Source organism: Buceros rhinoceros, unplaced genomic scaffold, assembly GCF_000710305.1.
Source record: "Buceros rhinoceros silvestris isolate BGI_N320 unplaced genomic scaffold, ASM71030v1 scaffold4378, whole genome shotgun sequence".
Lineage (NCBI taxonomy): Eukaryota > Metazoa > Chordata > Aves > Bucerotiformes > Bucerotidae > Buceros > Buceros rhinoceros.
In genome coordinates this window covers 8685-19906 of record NW_010424934.1, presented here as the reverse complement: position 1 = coordinate 19906, position 11222 = coordinate 8685, and the positions used below count along the sequence as shown (strand labels likewise).

The 11222-nt window shown below is 52.5% G+C and overlaps 1 protein-coding gene across 1 annotated transcript in view; it reads left to right on the top strand.

Annotated features, from left to right (window-relative positions):
• The window catches only part of LOC104497674 (hydrocephalus-inducing protein-like), a gene marked incomplete at both ends in the record, with an annotated part of 22718 nt that overhangs the window by 3373 nt on the left and 8123 nt on the right, over positions 1-11222 (top strand). Inside the window, 3 exons of the mRNA XM_010140953.1 lie at positions 4671-4770; positions 8575-8693; positions 10521-10744. Coding sequence (XP_010139255.1) covers positions 4671-4770; positions 8575-8693; positions 10521-10744 — 443 coding nt within the window. The remainder of the gene's footprint in view (positions 1-4670; positions 4771-8574; positions 8694-10520; positions 10745-11222) is intronic.

Genomic DNA, 11222 nt, shown 5'->3' with positions numbered 1-11222 from the left:
CTGCTGAAGCGGAAGTTTACTGCTTTGGTGCTCGGTTTGGGTTATCTTGGGCCAGGATCAAATTCTAGTGTCAGACAAATGCCAGGCAGGCAGTGACCCAGCTCTGGTTCCCTTTCCGACAGCAGTGGTGATGCAGGAACGGGAGGAGGCTGGGACCAAGGGCTTTGTGTCACGAGCAATGTCCCATATCCCAGGCGGAGAGCAGCAGGCAGCCGAAGCAGGCTGCAGAGCCCTGAGGTTGCTCTTCTGCTTCCGTGCCCTCTTGGCTGTAAGCAGAGGGCGGCGTGAGTCCCAGCTGAGGAAGCCAGCTGCCTGACAGGGCCTTGCCTTCATCTGCGAGCTGCTTTCCAGCTGCCTTCTGCGAAGGTGAAGACGGGCACAGTTTTCTCTCCAGGAGCTGATCTGAGATGTCCTGCTGGGCACCAGCCCTAGCACCCAGCGGGAGGCTCTGCCTGTGTCCAGCTGCTGGGTGCTTGTGAGATGACGAGGGACTGCTGGGGACAGGGGGTAGCTGGGGACAAGGGCTTCATGGGGACGGGGCCCAGGGTGGAGACTGAAGCAGATTTGATTGCACCCGGCAGTTTTGTGGCAAGAGGAATTGTCCCCTGAGAACAGGGTAAGTGTGGGCATTCTTGTCCCAAATCCCAGACTAGGTTAATCCAAGGCTGCAAAGACTGGGGCTGCTCCATGGGGCAGCTCTTGGTATTGAGCTCAGTGTCTGCAGAGCCCAGGGCACGTGCAGACGCTCTGGACTGTGAGTGCGTAAGCGTGCTCTCCTGGGGCCAGTGCTCCTCTGGTGTGGTGTGAGGACCAGCAGAGGTCTTGAGGTTACGCTGGGGAGGTGGAGGATCCTCGCTGTCTGCCTTTGACACAAAATTCAGGTGGCCCGGAGTGGTGGAGAACCTGGATGTCCAGCTTCTGCGTTCAAGGGGAGTGTAGGCTTTGTAGCCTGAGGCTCCCTGTAGATGATCCAAGTTAGATATGTCAAGTTTACAAGTGTGAATGCTTGCCCATCACTCCTGAACACTTGGGCAGTCAAGTCTTGAAGAAGCAGGCCTTATTCCTTCTGTCCACTGGGACCTCCTTCGGGAAGTGGGGGCTAACAGCACTGCTCTGCCACCAAGGAGCTCCTGGGAGGCCTTCACTGCCCTGAGAGGAGCTCTGGAAGTACCCCAGGAGCCTGGATGGGCTCTGCGGTGGGTGGAAGCCTTGGCATGCCTCCGTTTCTGTATGCTGTAAAACGAGGGAGTGGAATTTACTGAAATATTTCTGCAGGAAGTTCTCTTTCTATTACCTCCTCCCTGCTTGTAGTCGCAACGTCTCCCTGTGCGTATTCACAGCACTGCCGTCGAGATCGTTGCTGTGCAAGTCATGTTAGGGACTTAGCCCCGCAGGGTATCCGTCTGTCTGTCTGCCAGAGCTTACTGGGGGAGCAGGGGAGTTTTCCACTCTAGTCCTGTTCACCCAGAGCTCACTTGGTGGTGACCAGAGCAGGACAGGTGATGGGCATGCAGCTGGTAGCCGGGCAGAGCTGTCACCAGCACCAAGCACGGGCTGTTTCTGATCTCCCGCTCTTGTCCCAGTCTTCCTGGGTCCTCTGCCCTGTCAAGTCTGTCCCTATTGCTGCCTCCATGATACATTGCTGTTGCTGTGCTCCGCAACAGCGGGGTAAGAGCAGTGTGTCGGATGTATTTCTGCCACAGAAGTGCTGGCCTTGGAGTTAATTGAATCCCCAAGTCAGCTAAACTCGCTCAGCCAGAAAAGTGCGCTGCTGGTAGCAGATACATATTCATCAGGCCAGCGGTTCTTCTTAATTTTCTTCCTTTCCTGCTTAGCTTCCTTTTTGCTTATGAATTGTATTCCACTTGCTTCCATTAGCAGGAGATGTATTGCCTCTGTCAGCCCCTGAGTAATAACCAAACTGCCCCACAGTGTCCACAGGGCCATATATCTGACTGCGGCACATAAAACAGAGCAGGAAGTACCACCAGCTCACGATGCTGCCGAAGCTGGCAGCAAGACAGGAAGATGCTGCTGCGTTAGGCTCAAAGAACTTTGTTTTCCAGCCCCGGTGGGAGGAGAGATGCTCTCTGAGTTTCCCAGGAATGACTTGGCTCTAGGAGACCAGAGCTCAGAGCTGCCTGCCCCTGGCTGTCTGGCTGTCCACAGGCCTTGTAAGCCTGAGGGCAGAACTACAGTCAAATCCTGGCCTCAGTTTTCACCCTCAGCCTGGTTGGACCCTGGATAGGTCCTGTCCTATCTCCTGTGAATACCATCTGCCCAGTTTGCTGTCTGGCACGTGAGGCTCTACGGAGCAAATGGAGACTTTCCCTCGGAGCGATCTGGGTGGCCGTTCTGAAACTGGGCCCATTTCATTCCCATCATTGTAAAACCTCCCTCCCTTTTCCTGTATTTTGGGGTTAAGGCTCGGGATGTGCTCTCCTGCCCTGCTTTATGTCCCTCTATAAGGAGAAGGCTTCGAACATCCTCACCGCTGTCAGCATTTCATCGATGTCCTTCCTTGGCACGCCAGCAGTGAGCCCGTGTGTGGCTGATGGTGCCAATGAGCCTGGCCAGGCCCTGTTTGCTGTGCAGGAACCGAACAAGAGCTGTCTGCAGCTCTCTAGGCCGAAGAGCACAGCAGCTGGAGATCAGACGGCACCACTGGGCAGCTCGGGCCGTGCAGCCCCCGTTAAGGAGGAGCGCAGAATGCCGGGGAGCTGAGATGTGTGTTCAGCTACAGCTGTTGGGCTTGAAGCAAAGGCAAGCAGCTGCCTAGTGCCTCCCCCAGCTCCCCAGGGATGCTCTGCCCAGGGTGAGACCGTGGAATTTGATCTGTTAAACACACAGTGAGCAGCTGGTCCGTGAGCACTGGTGAGTTGTTAGGCTCTAATTAGCCAAGCCAGGGAAATCAATCATCCAAGCGGTTCTTCTCAGTGGCTCGGCGTGGCAAGCTGCAGGCGTTGTAGCAGAGCTTCTGTTCTTTGGAGCTCCCCAAATGCTTTTATTCCAGTAAATCCAGGTTAGCTCTCTGGATGCTCATGAGTCCGTGCAGTGTCCCCGTCCTGCGGGACCCGAGGGAGCTGGTATCTAGCGCGCTCACTGTGGGTCGCAGGCTGGTGTCCCCAGTTCGCTTCCTCAGGCAAGTGTGTTGTCACATAGTCAGGCTTTGTCTTCATCCTGTTGCTCGCTGGATAGAAACACGAAGTACATTTGATCTGGCAAACGTGCTTGCTCTTGGTTTTGAGAAGAACCCAAATGACTTTATTCTTCCAGACTTCCCTTTTCTTATTGCTGGTTTGTTGGTGTTTGAAACCGCTGAGCCTGTTCGTCCCTCTGCTCTGCGGGCTCTGAGCAGGCTGCGCGTTAGGGAATTACCTGCAGCTCCAGCCCCATAACTCGCCATGTCACAGCTCTTTAATTTGTGTAGCTGGAAGTGCTAAGTCCATGGGAAGTGTTAGAGTTATTTCGTATTGATGCTGCAGGAGTGCTGGCAGCTCCGGTCAGTTCGTGACCCTTCTGGACAAAGTACTGAGGACATCCAAGAGCAAACAGAATCAAAGGCTCACTTTGCTGATAGAAAAATAATTCCGTTCTTTCTGTTTCCGTCTGTAGGCTGAATTTTTTGTTCCTTGTTGAGTAGCGTTACAGTTGTCAGAGGTGCCTGTTTTTATGTCAAGAAATGCATGAAGAGGGGTTTGTAATGCTGGGGGTTGAGGGGATGTAAGCAGTGCCTTTGTTTAAACCAGTTGCAAGAAGCGAGTGAGAGCCTTTACAAATGAGGGTTGTCTCTGAGAACGTGTGACGGGGCTCCCTGGGACTGAACCCCCGTGCCAGGACTCTGTCTGGGAGAGAAGCAGAGGGAGAAGACCTCAAGGAAGCAGCAGACAGTTGCAGACACCCTGGTAGCACGGCCCAGGCGTAAATCCCTGAGCAAGAGTACGGCAAGGAAAAGAGCTTGTGGGTTGAAAGAGGTGTGGAGCTGTAAGCAAATCCCGTCTCTCTGTGTGTGAGATCCCCTTGGTGAGAGAAACAGGATGCGTTGGGCTCTCGACTCCTTTCCAGCTGGAGGAGCCTGCGTGCTGGCTGGCTGCTGACGGCGCGGGGCAGGAGCAGCCAGCAGCGGGAAGGCCTTTGCTCTTCCTTGATCTGCAGGCAGGAGGGCTTGTTCTGCTGGGTGCTGAGTGCCCCAGCTCAGCAGAGAACATGAAATACTGACGTGCGTGTGCAGGTGAAGGGTAGAAGAGACAGCACCTTGGTAAGTAAGAATGGAAAAACCCCTTGGGTTTGCTAAATCTCTCCTGGTCTGAGTACAAGCGTTCACGTAGCCGTGGTGCTACAGGAGTCTACAGGAAGGTTTGGAGGGGAGAGGTGCGTTTTCCTTAGACGGGCTGGTCCCTCTGCTGAAATCTGCTTGACTGGCTGGGGTGTGAGCCAGTTTGGTGGCTTTGTTATAGCCCTGATTTAACAAAATGCCTCTGCCTGGTGCCAGTCAAGGTTAGGGACTTAGGTTTTTTTGCAGCTGCTTCCAAATTCTCTGATGAATTTTGTTGGTAAGTGTTGCTTACTCCTTGCTCTTTGTTGCTGCTCTAAATAGAGGCTACAAGGCTGTGGTTGAAAACACAAAATGTGTTGTTTGAAGATAAATGGTTTGCTGTGTCCTGTTTTAGGAGGGAGAAATCTGGCCGAATTGTTCAGCTGAAATTCATGTGATCTTTAAACCCCAAGAAGCCGGAGTCTGTCGACAAGCATTCTACTGCGAGATCTCAGGTACAGCTCCTTTCTCCTGCTTCTGTTAGCCCAGTGAAGGTGAGGTCTTGCAGCCCACTCGTTCCCTGTGTAGTTGCTAGGAAGGGTCAGTGGGCAGCAGGGCAGTGCTGGCATGTGCCCACTGTCCCTGCCCTGTCCTAATGGTGTCGGGTCTAAGGCCAGGGCTCAGGACAGCCGTCTCTGCATCACTGATCCCGGAACAATCAAAGCAGTGAAGGGGTAAGTTTTCATGGCATGGGTTTGCCGGCAGCTCAGCTGTGAGGTGGCTGTAAAGGCTGGAGGACTACCGAGTAAAACAGCTTTAGAGGATGAGCACTAAGACTTTGTAGACCATTTCCCTCCAAGATGAGTCTTTATGAGGTGGACACATTCTCAAAGTCCTGAGGAGGTAGGAGCCGAGTGACTAATGTGCTCCCAGACCCTGGATCACCACCCACTACCCAGAGGCTGCCGGACCTTGGCTGGCTGAGCCCTACTGAGCACAGTAGGGTGTCTGCAAAAGGACCATCTTTGGCCAGCAGGTGCTTCTCTCCCTGCGTGGGAAATGGTCACCTTGCAGCTCTGAGCCTACAGTACCTCCTCTGGTAGCACTGCGTAGGGCTCGCTGTGCTCAGCGGGGCAAACACCCTCCCTGGAAACCAGAGCCCCAGCAGTCTGCCAGACAAGCTTTCTGCTCACCCCGTCCTACTGAAGGGCTGTCAAGACTTTTTCTGGGAGCAGTTATCACTGACCTCCCCCAAGTTCCACCGCTTTTGCCCTTCTGGAGGTGATGGCTTTGCTGTGCTAGCACCAGGCAGGGAACACTTGCAGCAAGCTGCGTGGTTCGGGTTACCTTGTCCTTCCTCTCCATCTCCCTCCGGTGCTGGTTAAGGTGTTTTCCAAGAGTGGGAGATGGCTGTCAGACTTCCATCCAGGGGTTCTGGTTTTCCCCATCAAAGAGGCCCGTGGTCCTCCAGCTGCCAGGCTCCTGTTCAAAGGTGCCCGTGGTCCTCCAGCTGCCAGGCTCCTGTTCCGGAAGGTGCTGAAATCACTGCCCTGTTGCTTTGCTGACTGCTCCAAGGTGGTGGATGTAATGTCAGGAAACAGCCTTTTATTTTTACGGTAATTATCCAGGGCTGGTGTTAAGAAACTGTCTTCCTGCCCACCAGCCACAGTGCTTAGAGCTGTGGGATAAAAGGGTAGATTGGAAGAGTTGCTCCCAAGGGATTCCTTGCTCAGTGCTGCGCTCCTGCTGTGGGATTTTTGCTCTGTGTTTCCATCACAGCACAACAGAGGTCTCTAGGGATTGTGCCAGGAGAGCTTCTTCATTGCAGAGAAATAGGGAAACTGCTTGCGTGGGGGTTCTAGAAAGCAGGGCTGGGCAAATGGTTGCCTTGCTCAGTGCTGCGCTCCTGCTGTGGGATTTTTGCTCTGTGTTTCCATCACAGCACAACAGAGGTCTCTAGGGATTGTGCCAGGAGAGCTTCTTCATTGCAGAGAAATAGGGAAACTACTTGCGTGGGGGCTCTAGAAAGCAGAGCTGGGCAAATGGTTGGTGTGTAGCGAGAGGAATCCGCCCTTGAAAGGCCCTCATGGGCCCTCGGCAGAGCTTGACTCTGGCTGGCTCCTTCGAAGAGGGCCTCAGGGAGGTCATTTACCCCCCATCCCTTACAAAACAGAGCTGATCCACCGTACCGTCAGGGTGGGAACTGTCCTGAGCCAAGGGCCCGGGGTGCAAAGAGTTTAAAGAAGAAAGCAACTATCTTGAACGAGGGAGCCAATGAGTTTTGCTCCTTAATTCCTGCAAGAAACGTGCCTGCCTTCCTCAAGCATTTGCATGTCCGTCACAAATGCCTTTGGAGGGTGATTTGCAGGCGGCGTTTGCCCTTTGCTGGGAGTATTTGGAAGCTTTGCCCCAGTGCAGCACTGGATCTCACGCCCCACTGGAAGGAGCTTTGCTGGCCTCTGCTTTTTTTGCAGATGCCCCCATAAATTGCTTAGCAGGTGCTTCTGGATGTACGGAGCCAATCAGCATTGGGCGTCTTGCAAAGTTGGCAGTAAGGCACGGTTTGAAATTTGTCCTTGGCAAATACTTCAGCTCCAAATGAACTTTCTTAGTTATTCATGCAAGTAAAGCTGTGGCTCTTGAGAGCTGGAAGGAAACACCTTGTAGGTGCTTGGGATTGAGGACAAGGAGGCTACAGCCCCTCCCTGCCCTTGGTCTGTGAGCTCTGGGCCATGGTATGGTGGGACCACCAGAGAGCCAGAGTCCAGCTGTACCCAGGCCTTGGGCAGAGGCTGGGTGCTCCTGAAAGCCCCAGCTCTGAACAGGGAGGAGGATGTACTCTCTTTATTTTTTTTCCTCTCAGCTGTTCTGAATGTTGCCTGTAGTTTGGTCTGTTCCTCCTCTTTTGGGTGAAGCCCGTTCTGAGGTTCACCTGGAAGGAGGAAGAGCAAAATTTCTAGTATTTCCTGAAGTTGTAGAATCAACATGGGGTGGAAGAATGGATGGTTTCCATGAACCTTCAGGAGTGGTTGAGAACCTACTGCAGAAGGGGAAGAGCTGCCGCTGATTTTCAATGGCACCGGCCATGGGACTTGCCTCAGCATGACCCTGAGCAAAAGCTTGTCTCTTGGAAATCTTTGCCATTTCCTTAGAGCTTTGGTTTAGACCTCGAGTTTTTAATGAAGATGAAGCCACACGTGATGGAGATGGAGAACTGTTTTGACAGTGAGCACCCAATCCTGCTGCTCCTGCGGCGCCTGGGAAATAGAAAATAACCCCCCAGTTAACGCCTGAGCTGCGAGATGTTACTCTCATCCCTACTCCCAGCTGGGCTTTGGTGGATCCACTGAAAGGGCTGAATTCCGCAAAGGCTCAAAACGTGCACAAAAGCTGCAGGGAAGTTTCTGGGCTTCTGGGGCTCTGTCCTTCTTGTGCTACCTCTGTGCAGAGTAGAGCGGGATGGCAGGGAGACCCAAGCCAACTTCGAGATGGGATTTGGGCCCTTTGGGCTGTGCTGGTGGTTCAGAACAGGCTTGAGCCTGCAAGATCCTGCTCTAAGTCATCTTAGGAGGCTTAGGGAGGAAAATCATCATCTTAAGAGTTTAGCTGTAAGATCTTGGTCACCTTTGCAGCCAGAGGGGTGTGTGCTAGCAGGACTTTTATGGCTTCCCTGATCTCAGTAGCGAGGAGGCTGGTTTTCCATAGCTGCTCAGGTAAGGTGTCTTTACAAGGCTGAGCTCTTGGTATCGTGGTGGGAAGAGGTGAGTGCTTCTCCTCTCTGGAGATGATAAAACCCTGTGTTACTGAGGTTCTGCTGCAGGAGGTGAGCGCTGGAGCATCCAGGTATGGAGCTGTATGTTGGGCAGAGGCGGTGGCTGAGATGCTCTGCCTGCTCCAGGCAGCTCTCGGACATGTGTATGACCGTTAACAAGGAGCTTCGTCTTGCTTAGGCTCATACTTCATGGCTCCTATGCTGTCATCTCCGATTGCATCAGTATAGACAGCGGATTTTTATCTTCAGTTCTGTTTTGTGAGCTTTGTGATTTCACTGAATAAATTTCCAAGCTCATCTGAGCACATGGGAAGAAAATCTGAGATGGTGTTTTAAACTCAGCATGGCTTTTTCAGGGTGCAAACCGATGGCTGAATTAGAAAGAGACCCTAAGGCATATTTCCTGAGGGAAGAGGAGGGGTCCCATACCTTCTGGAGTATCTAGAGCTGGTCCCATCCAGCCCAGAGTCAAGGAGCAGCATCGAGGCAGCCTGGAAAATGCAGGGTAACAGGGAATTATTGTACTGAAATGGAAATCTCTCCCCAGGCCGTGAGACCAGGCTGCCCCTGCTCATCACAGGGGAAGGCTTAGGGCCCCAGCTCCGCTTCAGATTTGACCAGCTGGACATCGGGAAGGTTTTTGTTGGATCAGACAACAGCTATGAGGTGAGCAGGAGGGGTTCGGAGGGATGGGGCGGGATCCTGGGGCAGCAGTGAGCCTCGGGGATTTCTGGCAACTCCGGCAGTTGTGAGCAGAGGATATTTGACATAATAGTCAAGTTTGGGGGTTTCATGGAGTCTGGATAAAAAGCCTCATTGACACGAGAGCAACACTGGGTCCAAAAGACAAGTATTCAGAGGCTTTTTTTTTTCAGCCTTTGTACTCTGGCTGTTAAAAAGCAGCTGGAACAAATTTCCCCTGTGTGAACTCAAGCCCATTGTCAACAGTTTTCAGTTAAGCGCATCCCACCGGTTCCTGGGAGGTGGTGGAAAGCCTGGCCTGGAGCTGGCCCTTGCAAAGAAACTGGGAGCGCTCTCCTTGCTGACCACTTTCTCGCCACGCTTCAGCCTTGGTGCCTCTCTGGCTCTACGAAGAGCAAAGCATTTCTGGAAATGAGGCAAAGGAACTTTCTATGTATTTGCTTCCTCCCAACGGTGTCAAGTCTTCCGCAAAAAAATAAGGTAGATCGATTGAAAGAGGTAGCAAATGAGGCAATGCATCACAGCAGACACTTTGAAAAGCCTGACTGTGGCAGGGAAGGACACATGAAGGTGTTTCCTTCCCAAAACATGGTGCTCTCTCTGCATTTTTAATGCTGATGCTTTATTTATTCTCTTATCAATTTCTCATTTCCATTACTTGAGAAAATGTGACTAAGTAGATGGTGCTGTTAGTGCTGTCCTAAGCAGCTAGACTGGAGCTGAAGCTCCACGCAGCAGAGGATGCCAGAGTAGGATTTGTAACTCAGGTGTAAAACACAAGAGGAGAGCTACTTTCCAAGTTCCCACTGCAGAGTTTGAATTTGCAGAATTAACAAATACGGGACATCTCTCTGCTTCTGCCTTGATTTTCCTGGCAGGTTTTGCAAGGGCAAAAATGAGGGAACAGAAATGCAAAGCAGGGAGATAAGTCCATGGAAATGCCACGATTTCACCTGGCAGTGACTGGGAACATGAGAGCTTTGCTCTGGGTAGGTCTGTTGGTGACCGACAGCGTGCTGGTACTCCCAGGCAGACGTGGGATTCCTCGCTGGGCAAGGAAAGAGCTGCATCTCAGAGAATGCTGCGGGGCTGTGTCACAGGTTTGAGGCAGTAGACCTCCCACCCGAGCATTCGACAAAATAGAGCCCTTTGCAATTGATTCTGGTAACGATCAGATCTGAGGTGGTGGCTGTGAATATTTAGGAAAGAGGAGTTCCTTGGAGTCGATAGAGCTAATCCTTTCCTGACATGTTGGAGCAAAGACTAAAAACTGTCACATTACAGAGGAAAGAAAAGAAACCTAAATCCTCTACCTCAGCGGGGTTGGGAAGTGCTTCTAGGTTGGTTCTAGTGCTGTCCTGAGGTGTCTTTTGGCCGCCGTGGAAGCTGACCGTGTTCTGCCTGTGGCAGGATCGGACTCCTCTGGAGCAGAACTGGTTGGGTGATGATCACTAGTAATGCTGCAACTGCCCTTCGCAGCTCTCAGGGCCGGGGCTGGATCAGCGCGGTGGTGCTGAGCAGATCCTCTGCACTGCAGCTCAAAGTGGGCTGCACCGTGTCAGTGGAATAAACCCAGCTGGACTCTGTTTGTGTGCCGTTATCACTGCTCTGCCTGAAACACCCCAACGGCAGAACTTGTCCTCTTGTGTTGTCTTTGGCTCCTGCCGAGCAGCAGCACGCAGCATCTTCTGCCTTTTACAGCTGTTAACTGTTTAATCAGAAAACAAACCAGCCCTCTGTAAGAAAGGGCAATTCCTCATGTCTTTCCACTTCACTTTCTTGCTGCTGCAGGCAATCCTGTTTAACAAAGGAGCCATCGATGCTCCCTTCAGTTTGGTTCCTCCAGCGACAGCTCTGGGCTCCTGCTTCAGCTTTCTGCCCCGCGAGGGAATCGTTTTGCCGAACAAACTCCAGGTCATCCAGATCTCCTTCAGTTCCACCATCCTGGGGCAGTTCGTGGAAGAATTCAGGTTCAGTGTGAAGGGATCCGCTGAGCCTGTGACCTTGACTATCAGGTGAGGAGGGTTTTAGGAGCTTGGTGTAACATCAGTAACTCTCTCTGGGGAAATCACCTGCCACCTACCTCATTTCATGATGGGGCAGAGAAAAAAGGTCTTGTCTAAGGTCTTGGCCTTGGCTCTGATCCTGGTACCTCCAGAGTAAGAGCCAAGACTTTTTAGCCTTGACTCCAGTTTGAGCCTTACAATTGCCTCAGCAAAGCACGTGGAATTGTTTGTGGGACGAAATAATAGAATCACAGAACGGTCTGTGTGGGAAGGGACCTTTCAAGGTCAACTAGTCCAACCCCCCTGCAGGGGGGAGCAGGGAGCAGGGGCCATCTGCAGCTGGTTCAGGCTGAGCCCCATCAGCTCAGAGCCCCAGGGTCCAACCTGACCTGTTGTTTCCAGAGCTGGAGTTTCTCCCACCTCTCTGGGCAACCTGGGCCAGTGACTCCTAGCGTCAAAAATGTCTTGCTTGGATCTAGTCTGAATC